General features: G+C 38.4%; 1 protein-coding gene across 4 annotated transcripts in view; it reads left to right on the top strand.

The window, feature by feature from the left end:
• grik4 (glutamate receptor, ionotropic, kainate 4) overlaps positions 1-13,761 on the top strand; it is a 356,426-nt gene that overhangs the window by 312,434 nt on the left and 30,231 nt on the right. For all 4 annotated transcript variants that reach the window (XM_044120574.1, XM_044120576.1, XM_044120575.1 and 1 more), the window contains one exon: positions 10,347-10,550. In XM_044120574.1, the coding sequence (XP_043976509.1) occupies positions 10,347-10,550 (204 nt within the window). The remainder of the gene's footprint in view (positions 1-10,346; positions 10,551-13,761) is intronic.

The following is a 13,761-nucleotide window of genomic DNA, read 5'->3' as shown; positions in this document are numbered from 1 at the left end:
CCATGGGGAGTCAAATTGTGCGAAGTTTTGACCTTTTTTCATTATGTTTCCTTTTTTTTTTCAGTTCAAAAACATTGTTCAGGTATCCTGGCATTTCTGTTAATCCTTTCCTCAAGTAGTTGTTGAATAAACTTGCAGCTTCTTGCAGCATTTATATTGAGCTTTCTGATACAATAAAAAACAAACATAAACCTGCTGCATGTATGAGTGTCTACAGCTTTGTATTAATATCTTTTTCTTTGTCAAGTTGGAATCTGGTCAGAGGTACAAAGCGCTCCAGGACAGGTATTCTTAAGAAATCACTTTTTGTTTGAGTGATTCTTTTTACTGTGGACTTGAATTGTTGCCCAGCTGCCCTGGGTAGGTAAGAGCCAGGTGATGAGCAGTGACTGATTTTACTAAATATTGGCTTGGCGTTCAAGTCAAGAAGATCCATGACCACATGGCTATTCTACAAAAAAAAAAAAAAAAAAAAAAACTCTGTTTGGTGGAGATCGTTAATGATTTACCTTTTAAATGGTTCTTCTGTCTTTGTAGCTCCACCTACATGAGTGTTGAGTTTTTGGTGTCCTCTTTTACCAAGACCGTTCTTCACTGATTACTGTGTAGTCGAACAGTCAAGTTTACAGAAGGTTTGGTTGCCACAAACCTTTTCAGGGTGTTCACTGCTGCCTAAAAAGGTTTCATTGTGTTTCAGACTTGTGCTTATATCGACAAGTCTGTTCCCTTCTGAATAACGTTACTTAATTTGTAATAGATTGACTCTAGATGGTAGAAATGTCAAATTGTACGTAAGATTTTCAGAAATTTCAACTAAATTTTGTTTTATTTTGTTATTGACTTTTGTGAGTGGAAATAATAACCCAATTTTAGCATAGGTTTGTGAGAAATGTGGAAAAGAATAAATACTTACCAGATGCGTCTGTCTAAAGACCTCAACAAACTTTGTGTTTTGGCTTTAGGCCACAAACAAAAAAGGATTTTTGGATTTTACTAATGACTTTTTGAGACAGAGGAAAAGGTGCTGTAATCAGGTAACATTAGAACTAATCGGTGTGGCCATTAAAGGAAACATCACATGGGGCATAAACCCATTATCCCACCGAGAGGTTTCATCATTACTAGTCTCATGGTGTTTTAGTGGCTGGACAGAACTGAAGAAATGATGGATGGTGTTTGCAACACTTCGAAAGATACAAATTATTCCCCTAAACTTGTTTGTTGTGGTTGAAATGCCTTAAAAGGATTCAAGGTTGTACAGATTCAGATCACTGAGAAGAAGAAATGTTGAACTTAAATGGAAAAACTTACAACAAAATATATTTACAGCTTTTGCCTCCTCATAGAGTTCTATTTTCCATTTTATTTTTTGTTTCACATACTGGAATTTATTTTAATAAACATATAAGAATATAGTAAGTTGTTTTCAAATGATGATTTTATTCATTAGTGGAGAAAAACTATACATCTGGCCCCATGTGAAACAGTAATCCTCCCCCCAACACTTTGAATTGAACTCTGCTGTCAAAACATTTGGTTAATTAAATACTCATTTTTAAGGCCATAAAAAAATTGCGATTACTGCCATACATTGTGTAATCAAGAAATCACACAAACAGACCCAGTCTGACAACACAAAGCACAGTTAGACCCGAATCTAAAGAAACTTGAGAACAGAATACCGTATTTTCCGAACTACAGAGCCCACCTCACTATAAGCTGCAAACACAAAGTAAAAATAAAAAAATAAACTGGAAACATACATTTATAAGCCGAACCGGGCTATGGTATCTCCACCGCTCTCGGTTTTCCACAAGGACTTAATAAATCTGCTTTTAAGGACGTCTCCTGTACTGTAAATCGATACTCCTCAACTGAAAGCGGCATCATATGAACTTCCTCGTGTTTCCTCCATGATGAAGGGGTGTGAGTTTGAAAACATTTTTCTGTCGAGCCTGATACTAGCATGTGAAAATTAGCGCTTTCTTCTTTGATTTCCAATTTTGACTTCCAATGATTCACTTCCTGGTAAAGAGCCCCCTGGTGGTTGAAGAAAAATCCACAGAAAAGCCGCACCTGGCTGTAAGCCGCATGGTTCAGAGCGTGGGAAAAAAGTAGCTGCTTATAGTCCGAAAAATACGGTAGCTACCTATCTATCAGTCTAGAAAACTATGGAAAAACAAAAAAAAAACTTTAGTTAGACTTTCAGACACCTGTGATTCTGGCATCCATTCTGCTTATGCCGATGAGCAGAATGGCACCGACTGTAGAAAACCTTCCTAGCTTTCCAGCTGGTTGACTGAAATAACTAAAAGAGTGGTTTGACAACTCACCCAACTGGTGACAAGAAACTACATCAACATCTAAAGCACTGCTGGTCTCACTCCTTTCAGTTAAGGTCAGTGTTCATGATTCAGTAATAAGAAAAACATTACAGCAAAACAACATCTATGAGAGACTTGCTGACCAAAACAAAACATAAAGGCCAGTCTGAAATTTTCCAAAACATCTTGAGAATTTTCTGAGAAAATGTTCTGTGGATAGAGAAGACAAACATGGAGAACATTATAAAAGCTGTGTATCCTGATACATATAGAGTAAAACTAGCAGTATTTCAGGAAAAGTCCATCATACCTATAGTTAAGCATGGTGGTGTCGTGACACTTTGGAGCTGCTTTGCTCTTCAGGACCAGAACAACTTTATGTGATAGAAACAATTAATTCTACTCTATCAAGAAAATCCTAGAGGAGAATTTACAACCATTATTTCATGAGCTTAAACTCGGTTGTGTTTGTTTTATGCAACAGAACAAGGGTGGCCAATCCAATTGACAGGTTTGGGAATAAATAGTGTTTAGACCACGTGTGTCAAACTCAAGGCCCAGGGGCCAAATCTGGCCCGCCTTAGCTTTTTCTGTGGCCCTTTAGACTCCAATTTCTATCAGTTAGTCTGCATAATTTATACAAAGTCAACGGATCCCAACATTTTTTTTTCTGATTTTTACTGCAATCCTTTCTTAGAATTGGTCAAAAACATTGGGTTTAAGTGACTGCTGCCTCAGCCTTACCTGATGTAAAGTTATAGTCCGTGACTGATACGGCGATTGATTAAAAAGTCAAGTTTAACACCGTACATTAGCTCAAATATAATAAAAAAATTCCTTACAAATATTTTTAAATTAGCGTCAGAAAATCTGTGATTTTGATTGCAAAAAAAAAATAAAAAACCCAAAAACATTAACAAAATCCTGGATGGGCCGATCAGTGTGAAAAGATGTTCAATATTATTTAATTTTAAGAAATTTTGTTTCATTGATTACTGAAACAAACAGCTGTTTATTAATATTTTAACTGTTTAGTGGGTTTTATCAATATATTTTGGCCCTTTAAAAACATTCAGATTTTTGATACGGCCAAAAATGAAAATGAGTTTGACACACCTGATTTAGACGGTAGAGTTGGTTCAACTTAATAAACGGGGTGATTTATAAACTACCTTTTCAAATTACTCAGATTATCCTTCAATGTTGTTCAATGATCTGAAGCATTCAAGTGCAAGAATAATAATAAAACAAAAACAAAGAAACCTGTTAGAGAGCAATAGCTTTTAATCGCATGGTGTTCTGACTGGAATGATATTAAACATCCAGAATGTCCCCAGAGAGAAGAAAACCTTTCACTGTGTCACTCGTCTAATGCAGGGTGACCCAATTCAGCTGGGTAGAGTTTTGCACCCACTCAACATCAATAAGAGTAATGCAGCACTATTTAAAATCTACTTTCTTGATTAACTTATTTAATAATGATAAGTCCTCCATTCATAATCGACTGCTCTTGTTTTTTTCCAATTACAAGATGCTCTGAGTTTTTTTTTCCCTCCCCTTTAAAGAAATCGTTCAGGTTTTTTTTGTTGTTTTTTTTTTATCATTTGTGCCTTTTTTCATCACACCTTCCAAACAGATGTACGCAGGGGGATTTGTCAGTCACTCAGCTCCTCCTCCTTCTCGCTGATGAAACAGATAAGGCACAAAGTGGGTTGTAAGCAGAGGCAATTGTGCTAATGTGTTTTTCTGAGTGGCTCGCTTATCAGCGTCATTCCCATGGCTTGGGGAGGGCATATTGGCACACTCTGCTGGTCCTTAATGGGATTCAGATGAAATGGCTTATTTTACAAGGACGCTTGGTAAGACTGAGAATGTGCGTGTCTGTGCGTATCTGTGTTTGGGTTAGGTCTGATTGCAGCTGTAACAATGTTTTCACTGTAGAAGGAGTTTATATATAAAAAAAAGAAGAAGAAAAAGAATTGGATGAGCACAGAGCTTTGATTTCACTTTGGATATATTGAGTCCCTAGACCAAACTTGGGAAGCCACCACGGAGCAATTTTCAGTGCCTATCACAGCTCATTCATCATCGTCTGATTGCCATGTCACCGTTATCTTGCCTGTGGGCGGCAGACGGGCCTCAGCTGAAGGCCTCCATAAGAATTCCTTACCTGTAGCGCCGGCTCGGAGGGGAGATGTGTTCTCTGCAGTATTTATGAATCTGAGGCTTTGTGTGCCCTCCAGACACATCTGCCCGGCCTTTATGAGGCTAGTTTCCTTACACCCCTGGCATGGCTGTCACCTTTACTTTTCAATTTCACAAATAGCTTTAGGGAGGTAAACTGTCACAGAATTGATTATCACTTTATTGCAAGGCCACAAGCCATGTGTTTGTGAGCATTGATTGAGTTTGTGACAGGCATTGTTTAGATCTTTGCAAAAATGTCCTTAACAGGCCTAGTGGCGGTATTGATGCGAGTGACAGGACTTATCTTTACCTCTGAGATTCTTTTGATTGTGTTGTTGAAATTGTGTGCAGTGGATGTGTTTTATTCTTGTCCTGTGAATAGTGATGCTTCAATAAGAATAATTAATTTTAACATTTTTGAAAGTTCTAGCAAGCAAATTATTTAAAGGTATTAGGAGGTATAAGATACTTGTATTTATTCAGACCACTAAAAGAAAAGTAAGGTTTCTTTCAAACAGATACATGCAGCTTGAGCTTTTTCAAATTTTTTATGTTACAACCACTAACATAAATTAAATTTATTGTGATTTGCGTGACAGACCAAGATAAATTAGCACATAATTGGGGGGTTGGAGGGGGGGAAGAAATACATGGTTTTAATTTTTTAACATTTTCTAGGAAAAATGTAGCAGTTACAGGTAGAAAAGGTCGGTTCGGTACCAGCTTTTTACATGTAGAGCAGGGGACTCAAACTCCAGGCCTTCAGGGCCGCTGTCCTGCAGTTTTTAAATGTGCCACAGATATAAAACACTGGAATAAAACGGCTTAATTACCTCCTCCTTGTGTAGATCAGTTTTCCAGAGCCTTAATGACCTGATTATTCTATTCAGGTGGTGCAGCAGAGGCACATCTAAAAGTTGCAGGACAGCGGCCCTTGAGGACTGGAGTTTGTCACCCCTGATGTAGAGGTTCATAGTTTTCCTCGTACCTTCAGTTGAATATTCATAACAACTGATGGTAACATAGCTACTTGACTGTGCGATAAAATGGCTCTCTATGCCTGGGAAATACATAATACTGCCCATTTAACATACATTTCCAAGTCTCGCTCCGGCTTTTCATTTAGATTTGAGTGTGAACTTTAACTATGCCAACACAACCCAATCAAACACTTGTCATCGGGCAAACTTGAGTCCATACTCGGGAAATAATTCAGTTGTTTGAGTCCTGGTTGCTCAACTAGGCATAAATCTAAAGATTGCAAGACACCGACCTCTGAAGACTGGACACCCTTAATACAAACCATTACATTTTAATGACTGCATGTTTATGTTTATTCTAAGTCTTTGCAGCTTTTATTCGGACCTAGTATTTGTGTAAATTCTGACCAACTTCTCTGCTCCAGTTTAAGAAAAGCATTTACATAACATAATGCTGCTATCATCATATTTCACCTGTTAGTTCAGGATGACGTGCAGTGGTTATGATTATGACAAGCTACTTTTATTAGGACTTGAACAAAGGCCAGAGTAGAGCATAACTAAACTTATGAGATCTTAAGAGCTGTATACTTAGACTAAACTGACTAAAAGTGAACTCTGCATGCTAATTAACTGGGATTCTCTTTAGATATAAGAGGTTACAGTGATAATCAAATGTCCCCAAAGAGAATTTTTAAATTTTTTGAAAAAACCTGATCATTTTTTAAACTACTACACAATTATACTTTATTTTTACATCATCTAATATCTCAGAAAAATACTTGAAAGTTTATGATTGCACTGAAGGTGGAAAAGTTTAAGAAACAGAAGTGTTTTTGAGATGAACTTTTTGCTGTTACTCACTTTAAATCTAAATCCCACCAGGGTTTCACCTTTGTCAGGCGTGTTTCTGATTCCAGCCATTATTTAAAATTCCCACCGCCTCAAAATCTTAAACTCAATTGAATCACTTTGTTCTTAATACTTGAAACGTGCTCCGAGTCACACCTGTACGAGTCATTTTCTGTTGTTTTTTTGTTTTGTTTTGTTTTGTTTTATCAACCACATCGCCCTCTGATATTCTCCCTTAGCTTCCCACAGACTCCCGCTTTCTTATCCAGTCACAAATGCAACGGTAAAAATTGAGCAGTGTACACAGCGCTGACTGATAAAAGCAGACAAGGAGGCTGATTTTCTAACACACAGGCTCAGAGGCACTGAGGCATATGCTTATGTATTTGCACATGCAGACTCGAGCTCTGCTACTGTTCTCTTTGATTTATTTTTTTTTAAGCATTAATTTACCTCGATCTTTGCTGCAAAAGCCTTATTTGAAGTTCACCATGCCTATGCCCCAGCCAATTTCCTATTGGCCTGTCATTTTAAGGGAATATTATTAGATCAAATTTGCCTTCTGTTCAAACACAGCTACAAATTAATATCCCAGCTGGCATCTTGTTGCACTCTGGAGAGCTTGTTTTAGGGAAAAGAAGACTTCTGGGGGGAAAAATCAAGAAAGGGCTGCGTGGAGACATCCGCAACACCTGGAGGTTTTAAGATGAGGAACTCTATTGTTGTGGGTGTGAAGTATAATGTGAAGAACATCCTCCGGTGCACTTTACGACTCCATGCACGTGTGTACTTGCCTGTGTATATCTGAAAGTGTTCCTCGTCTGCTAAAGTTTATCTGTATGGAACCAGACTCCTTTCAGCCTGGGAATAAGTAGCTAGGAAAGCCTGAGAAACTGTTTTAAAAGTTTGCATTGCTTTATAGATTCAAACCAATGCTTATTTTTTCTTCTTTACATTTGGTTGTTAAAGAAAGTAGAAGGAATTTCCTTATGGTCTCCTTAGTCCCCTGTGTAAACGTTTCTCATAAGAAGAAATTATTTTGTTACATTCTAAACTTAAGCGACCCTTTGACTAAGAAATAGTTTTACGACAACTTTATTTCAGTACTTAAAGGAAGTTTTAAGATCAACTTTTAAAACCTCTGGTTTAGTTTGGTCCATACAACTTTTAATGGCAATTTTTACCAATGCTCTGAAAGACAGAGGATCAACTTGAAACAAAGTTTTAAAAAAAAATTCACAAACAAAAACTATTGGCATCAATGGAAATGAAAACACAAAGGTTTCAAGACCCCTCTGTTGCTGTCTAGTTTTTGCTTTATTGAATAATGTTTCCAGAGTTTATTTTTATTTGGTATGTCTAACCAGGAATAGAAAGATAAGAGATACAAATGGTAATATTTCCTCCCATTTTCACCTAAACAAGCAAACACAGATATTGCTCCATTGTTAAAGAGCCGCAAAGTCAAGATGTCTGTTTTTCATCATTAAACTGATGTTACTGAAAGTCTGTGCAGTGTTTGAATCCAGCATGAAGGATAAACTAATGAAATGCAAAATTGTATTCTAAAAGACATCACCATTAATGGAGCATGAAAATAGGATTTACTTTTTTATTTCCAAAATAAAAAATATTTTTTCTGCAGTCCCCAACTTCACCAGCAGATATTCTGATATATATATATATATATATATATATATATATATATATATATATATATATATATCATAAAAGTGTGTGTGTTATTTAGTGTACACAGACCTTGGGCTATAATCTTGATTGAAGCTCTACCAAGAAATGCTCTGCCATCAACTCTGTAAAAGATCATACGTAGGTGCAACACATAAAACTGAAAGCAAAATGCTTTTACTGCATCTTACCAGTTGTATTTTTTATTTCCCGTTTGTGTAATTTGTTTCTCAATCCTTGCTGGTTGTGGCAAACATAAATTTAGGAAACAGCAACACCAACACTTATGTCAAGAAAGTTTCAGCAAAATCCAAACTTCAGAAAACGTTGCCTTTGTAAACAGTTCAGCGTTTTGTGACTGTCAGCCGTTCATTTAGATTATGAAATCCAATCAAATACTGCATGTTATTAATTGGATTTCAGTCATACCTTGTTGAAAATTATGAATTTGCAATACATTAAGAATTTATTGCTATATAAAATTTAACACTGAAGATAATTTATATACCGTATTTTTCGGACTGTGAGCAGCTACTTTTCTCCCACGCTTTGAACCATGCGGCTTTTAGCCCAGTGCGGCTTTTCTATTGATTTTTCTTCAACCACCAGGGGGCTCTGTATCAGGAAGTGAATCATTGGAAGTCAAAATTGGAAATCGAAGAAGAAAGTGTTGGATTTTCATTTAGAACAAGTACATACTGACAGCAGATACGACAGAGAAATGTTTTCAAACTCAGTAGCTCCTCATCATGGAAACAACACGAGGAAGATCACATGATGCCGCTGTCTGCTGCGCCCTTGCGGAAAACCGAGAGCAGCGCAGATACCAGCGGCTGATAGCCCGGTGCGGCGTATACATTTATGTTTACAGCTTTTAAAAAAATAAAAACTTTGTGCGTTCGGCTTATAGTAAGGTGCGTTCTACAGTCCGGAAAATACTGTAGTTAAATTAATCGCTGGATTTCTTTTTAAATCACCAGATTTTCCCTCTGCAATTTTTGTTACACATATTTACTACGGTGCCAAAAAATGTAGATTGTACTGTACATCTACATAGACGGTAGTGTGTCTCCCAAGTAAGCTTTTTGAGCCTGATTTGACGAACTGATTCAACATGCACATATGCTTTGTGCGGTGTAATGCAGACAGAGCCTATTAGCATTTGCTGTATCCTTGTGGTCATCACATCGCTGCAGTTTCTTTCGTCCACCGATGCAGGGAAAACGAGGCAGAGCCGATCAATCCGCGATGTCAAAGCGATGCTCTCTGCTGCCTTTAAAAGTGGAACCACGCAGTTAACTTTGACGAGAACAAGACCGCTCACAAGTAAAAGTCGTGCCACCTGAGGGGCATCAAATTTTCGCAAAATAAATAAAACTATTTTTATTGATTGAACCTTGAGGCAAATCGATCATGTACCCCACATATAAGCATTTACAGCTTTTGCAATGGCAAAACAATTTCACTTTTATTCTGGCCCTCAACCTTCAGCACCACATGCTTAGTGGTTATGTTGTTCCCTCCTGAATGCAGTCACAGTCCACTTTACACGGCTCACACACACGGTTTTATGGCTGCAATCATTTATTTAAAAAACAAAACTTTTTGAATGTTATTGAATTTCCTCATTGGAAAACAAAGTCGTTGTGTTAATACACCTGAAGTCTGCTCTTAATTTTAAGATTTAGTTTTTTTAGTAAGTCTTGTTGATGACAGATGAGCTGAACTGATGAGTCAATTGAAATGATACCTCAACAGCAAACATCTAGGCTTTTATCGTGGCAGTAAATCCAAACCACAGCAGCTCGACAACTGCATTATTTGATAAATAACGCACTAAAGTGGCCTCTGAAATACACCGTGGGATTGGTCTTTAAATCTTCTTCCAACATCAACTAAACCAAAAAACAAGACATAAATAAACTGGTACAGACTTGGATCTCCAAAAGGCAGGTTGTAATTAGGTGTGTGTGCGTCTGTGTGATCAGATGGAAGAAATGCTTTTGTTTCTTATCCAGCTTTTTGCTGGTTACGGCAGATTAAGGCTCTCACGTCGGTGTTCCTGTTTCGGTACCTGGCTCTGCTTCAAATCCAAAAATCTCGGTAAACCCCATGTGAACCACGACCTCCAGAGAGAATTAAAATCTTCTGAGCAGTTCTGGATCTGAAACGCAATGAGATAAAATATTAAAGATACACAGCGATGGCATGATTTTTTTTTTTTTTTCCTAAATTTTAAAAACTGTTAAAGTGGAAGATGTTTTTCATCATCTCCAACATCAATAATAATCCTATGCAAACTGTGCTTTTGCAGGAGAATCCATACGTAATGCTACGGCCAAACCACCAAGAACTGGAGGGGAATGACCGCTACGAAGGCTTCTGCGTGGACATGCTGAAGGAGCTGGCAGACGTCCTCAAGTTTAAGTATCGCATCCGGCTGGTCGGGGACGGCGTCTACGGCGTTCCTGGAGCCAATGGATCATGGACTGGAATGGTTGGAGAGCTCATCTCCAGGGTAGGTACAGTACCTGGTAGCTTTACTCATTATGAATTACATTTCTGCTGCTAAATGCTGCACAGTTTTATTGTCACTCATTGTTTATACTCTGTTATCTTTTAATGCTCAAATGCTCACACTTGCACATTTTTTTTTATCTACTCAGTTTCATATTTCTTAGGAACTTTTTAGTACTTGCGTTAAAATTTTGTCCCTATTGTACAGTATTGTTGTTCTTTATTCTGTTTTTATGTACTGCATATTCACATCTTTGTAGGAATTGACTTTCTTCTGCTGCTGCTGCACAAATATTTTCCCATTTTGGGACAATAAAAGGATATTTCTATTTCTGTAAGTTTAAAAAGAAAAATACTAAAGATGCCTTTATTTTTTTATTTTTTTTTATTTTTTTTCCAGATTTGTTTTGGGTGGTTATTTTTGTACTAAATCGGATTTCTTAACTACGTTTTTCCCCCTCACTAAATTAATATGCAATTATTAAGTTTCAAGTGTTAATTTAAATGATTTATTTAATTTTGTTTATACATCTTTTTGGGAGGTGCCCAGAAAGATGGCTGCCATGGTTAAAATGCAAACACATAGAGACTTTCATGTGCCCTGCATCTGAGACGCATAATAAATTATCAAATGTATTCAGTGATAAATGCACATCAACAACTTGAATAATTCCCACTGATACTGACACACGCACAGACGGACAAATTAAATTGGACTGCTCTACTTTCATTTAGTTCACAGTGACTACATTTCCTTCACTTCACATAGTATGTTGGCCTTTTCAGCTTAAGTATTATATTTTTCAAAAACAGTCGCAGCTCGTTTTGTGTCAGCTCCTTTCCATGAGCTGTCTGAACTGACCTGAACAAACGGCGCCTCTCATCCCTCCTTCCTCCCTCAATGAATCAGTCTGCACTGCTGCTGTAAAACCTCGCAGTGAAGTCCTGCGTTCTTACGGCTATGTTGTGTCTGCTAACAGCCAGATAAGGGAGGGGATGAGATGGAGAGGAGGAGATGTGAAGCAGGCGAGTAAAAAAAATTAAATAAAAATGCGAGAAGGAAGGCGGAGATGAGGCGGAGGAGGAGGAAATGATGTAGTGAACGAGTGAGTCTACTCAAAGAGGTGATCTGTCTTAATTCTGTGGGCTAATGGAGGGCAAAGCCATTAAGAATGTAAAGCAAGATGTGCCTGCCTGTGTTACAGTCAGAGCCCGTACCCACTGAAAGCTGTTCCAGGGAAGCCGACCTTCACTGGTTAGCTTAAGTCGACACGTGTCTTTCGAAGGCAGCCTAAGATCCAGAGCTGGAGACACAAAAATACAAAGGGCATGCTTGAGAGGAAATTGCCATGGGACAGAGGGTCATCTGGAGAGATGAGGAGGGGCGGGACGCAGGGAGAAGAAAGGCTTCATCTTGTATGGTTGGAGGCAATATGAGAGGAAGACGTGAAAGCAAAAAGATCTGGGACCAGCTTCGCCTGCGAGTTTAAAAGATAAGTTGAGAAGATACAGTATGAAATACACGCTCAGCAGCAGGGAAGGAAGGGAGAGAAGCCTGAGGATATTCTGGACAACGGATTCCCATGTCCCTGGCTGTAACGTTGTGACTGAATAATATTTCACCCAGCGAGGATGATTACTTTGACTGGTGTTAGATAGCCTGTGTGCTAGCCCAGAAGAAGGCCTGGGGAGTCCAAGCGCAGTGAATTCTGCTTTGTTAGAAAAACCTGCAGTTAAAAAAGCAAAGGAGGGAAACCACAAAGCTGTTCAAGTCACTGTGTATTTGCTTGTGCTATTCAGGTTATATCACAAAGCAGATTATTCTAAATAGACGTAGAGACACACATCAAGATCCAAGCAATCCCATTTTTTATTCAGGTCACAGTTATCCCTTCTTGACCCACAATTACAGAAGTGATTAAACAGAGTGGAAGGAATATTTTCTCACAAAGACCTCCAAGTTTCCACCTGCACGCTTCAAAACTGTAATGATGTCTGACTTTATCAGAGAGTAATTACATTGTGTTATACTGCGTTATAAAAAAGTAACAAAAAGGCAATGCTTCTCATTTTTGACCAGGAAATGAGGAGGCAGGGGAGCTAAATGTTTTTCATATGCAAAAAAAAAGCATATTTTTATGTAAGTTGCCTTCTGCAGCTTTAATGAATTTATTTGTGTTTGCATGTATTGCGTGCAAATATCAGTGGCAAAACAGCTGGAAAGAAAGGAGCAAATCTGCACTACTTGTTAGCACACATTTAGCTCTCCCAGAAAGTTTAATTTGTCCCAGGTCAGATTCAAATCCTTTTGTCTTCTTAACTGGATTATATTATATGAATGACCGTAGCTACACACAGAGACCACGGTGCTTAACGGCAGACATTAGATTGTGTGATAGCAGAAGGTGCATTAGGAGACTGCCAAAGGAATCTTATTGCCTTTCATTAATATTTCATCGGATGTTAAAGCTGCTGTTCACTTTTCAGAGACGTTTCTTTGTTAAATTTGCCTGGAAAGCCACTCCCTACATGTGTCTTTCCTTTCGGTGCTGAAAGCAGAGCTTTCAAACAGCAGAGAGGGGAAAATAGGACAGCTGATGACAGAGGGTCAAAGCCTCTGGCTAGGGATTGTGCTTCAGGAGACGCTGTGGGCCTCAGTCTTCAGTGTGGGCGGTTCTGAGTCCAGGAGGCGGAAAAACAGAAATAATGGAGCGTTTTTAGCTGAGGTACGACTTCGTTCCTCGACGTGGCATTTCAAACTTGTTCCAAGGGTTTCTTTGATTATTACAATTCACTCTTACGTCAAATCTAAATCCAATTCCGTGTATGTCAGATTCTGTTAAAAAGAGAAAGTGTTCCTGCTGCAGTGCTCCCCTCCGCTTGCTCTCGTCCTGCTATTCTCCTCCATCTCCCCAATCCTCTTAGTCCTCCTGCTGCAGACAAAGAGCAATGCTTTACTGCTTTCGCTCTTTGCTCCACAGGGAGATGAAAAATCCCTTGCAGTTGCACTTTGCTGGCCTGTATTATTAGTAGAAAGCTTTCCAGTATTCAGCTGCACTGAGCATTTCTACGTATGTGTGTGTGTGTGTAGATGTGTGTGTTTGTTTCGTACAGTGTGTTTTGCCAGCCGTTGCTTTGTCAAGTGATTTGTCTTGACAGTGCTCCTTTGGCCAGCCACAATGGTTACCCTGAGCTCTCTGGTGCCCTCCACG

Source organism: Gambusia affinis, linkage group LG06 (genome assembly GCF_019740435.1).
Source record: "Gambusia affinis linkage group LG06, SWU_Gaff_1.0, whole genome shotgun sequence".
Classification (NCBI taxonomy): domain Eukaryota; kingdom Metazoa; phylum Chordata; class Actinopteri; order Cyprinodontiformes; family Poeciliidae; genus Gambusia; species Gambusia affinis.
The sequence above is the reverse complement of the archived record's forward strand: the minus strand, read 5'-3'. Positions and strand labels throughout refer to the sequence as shown.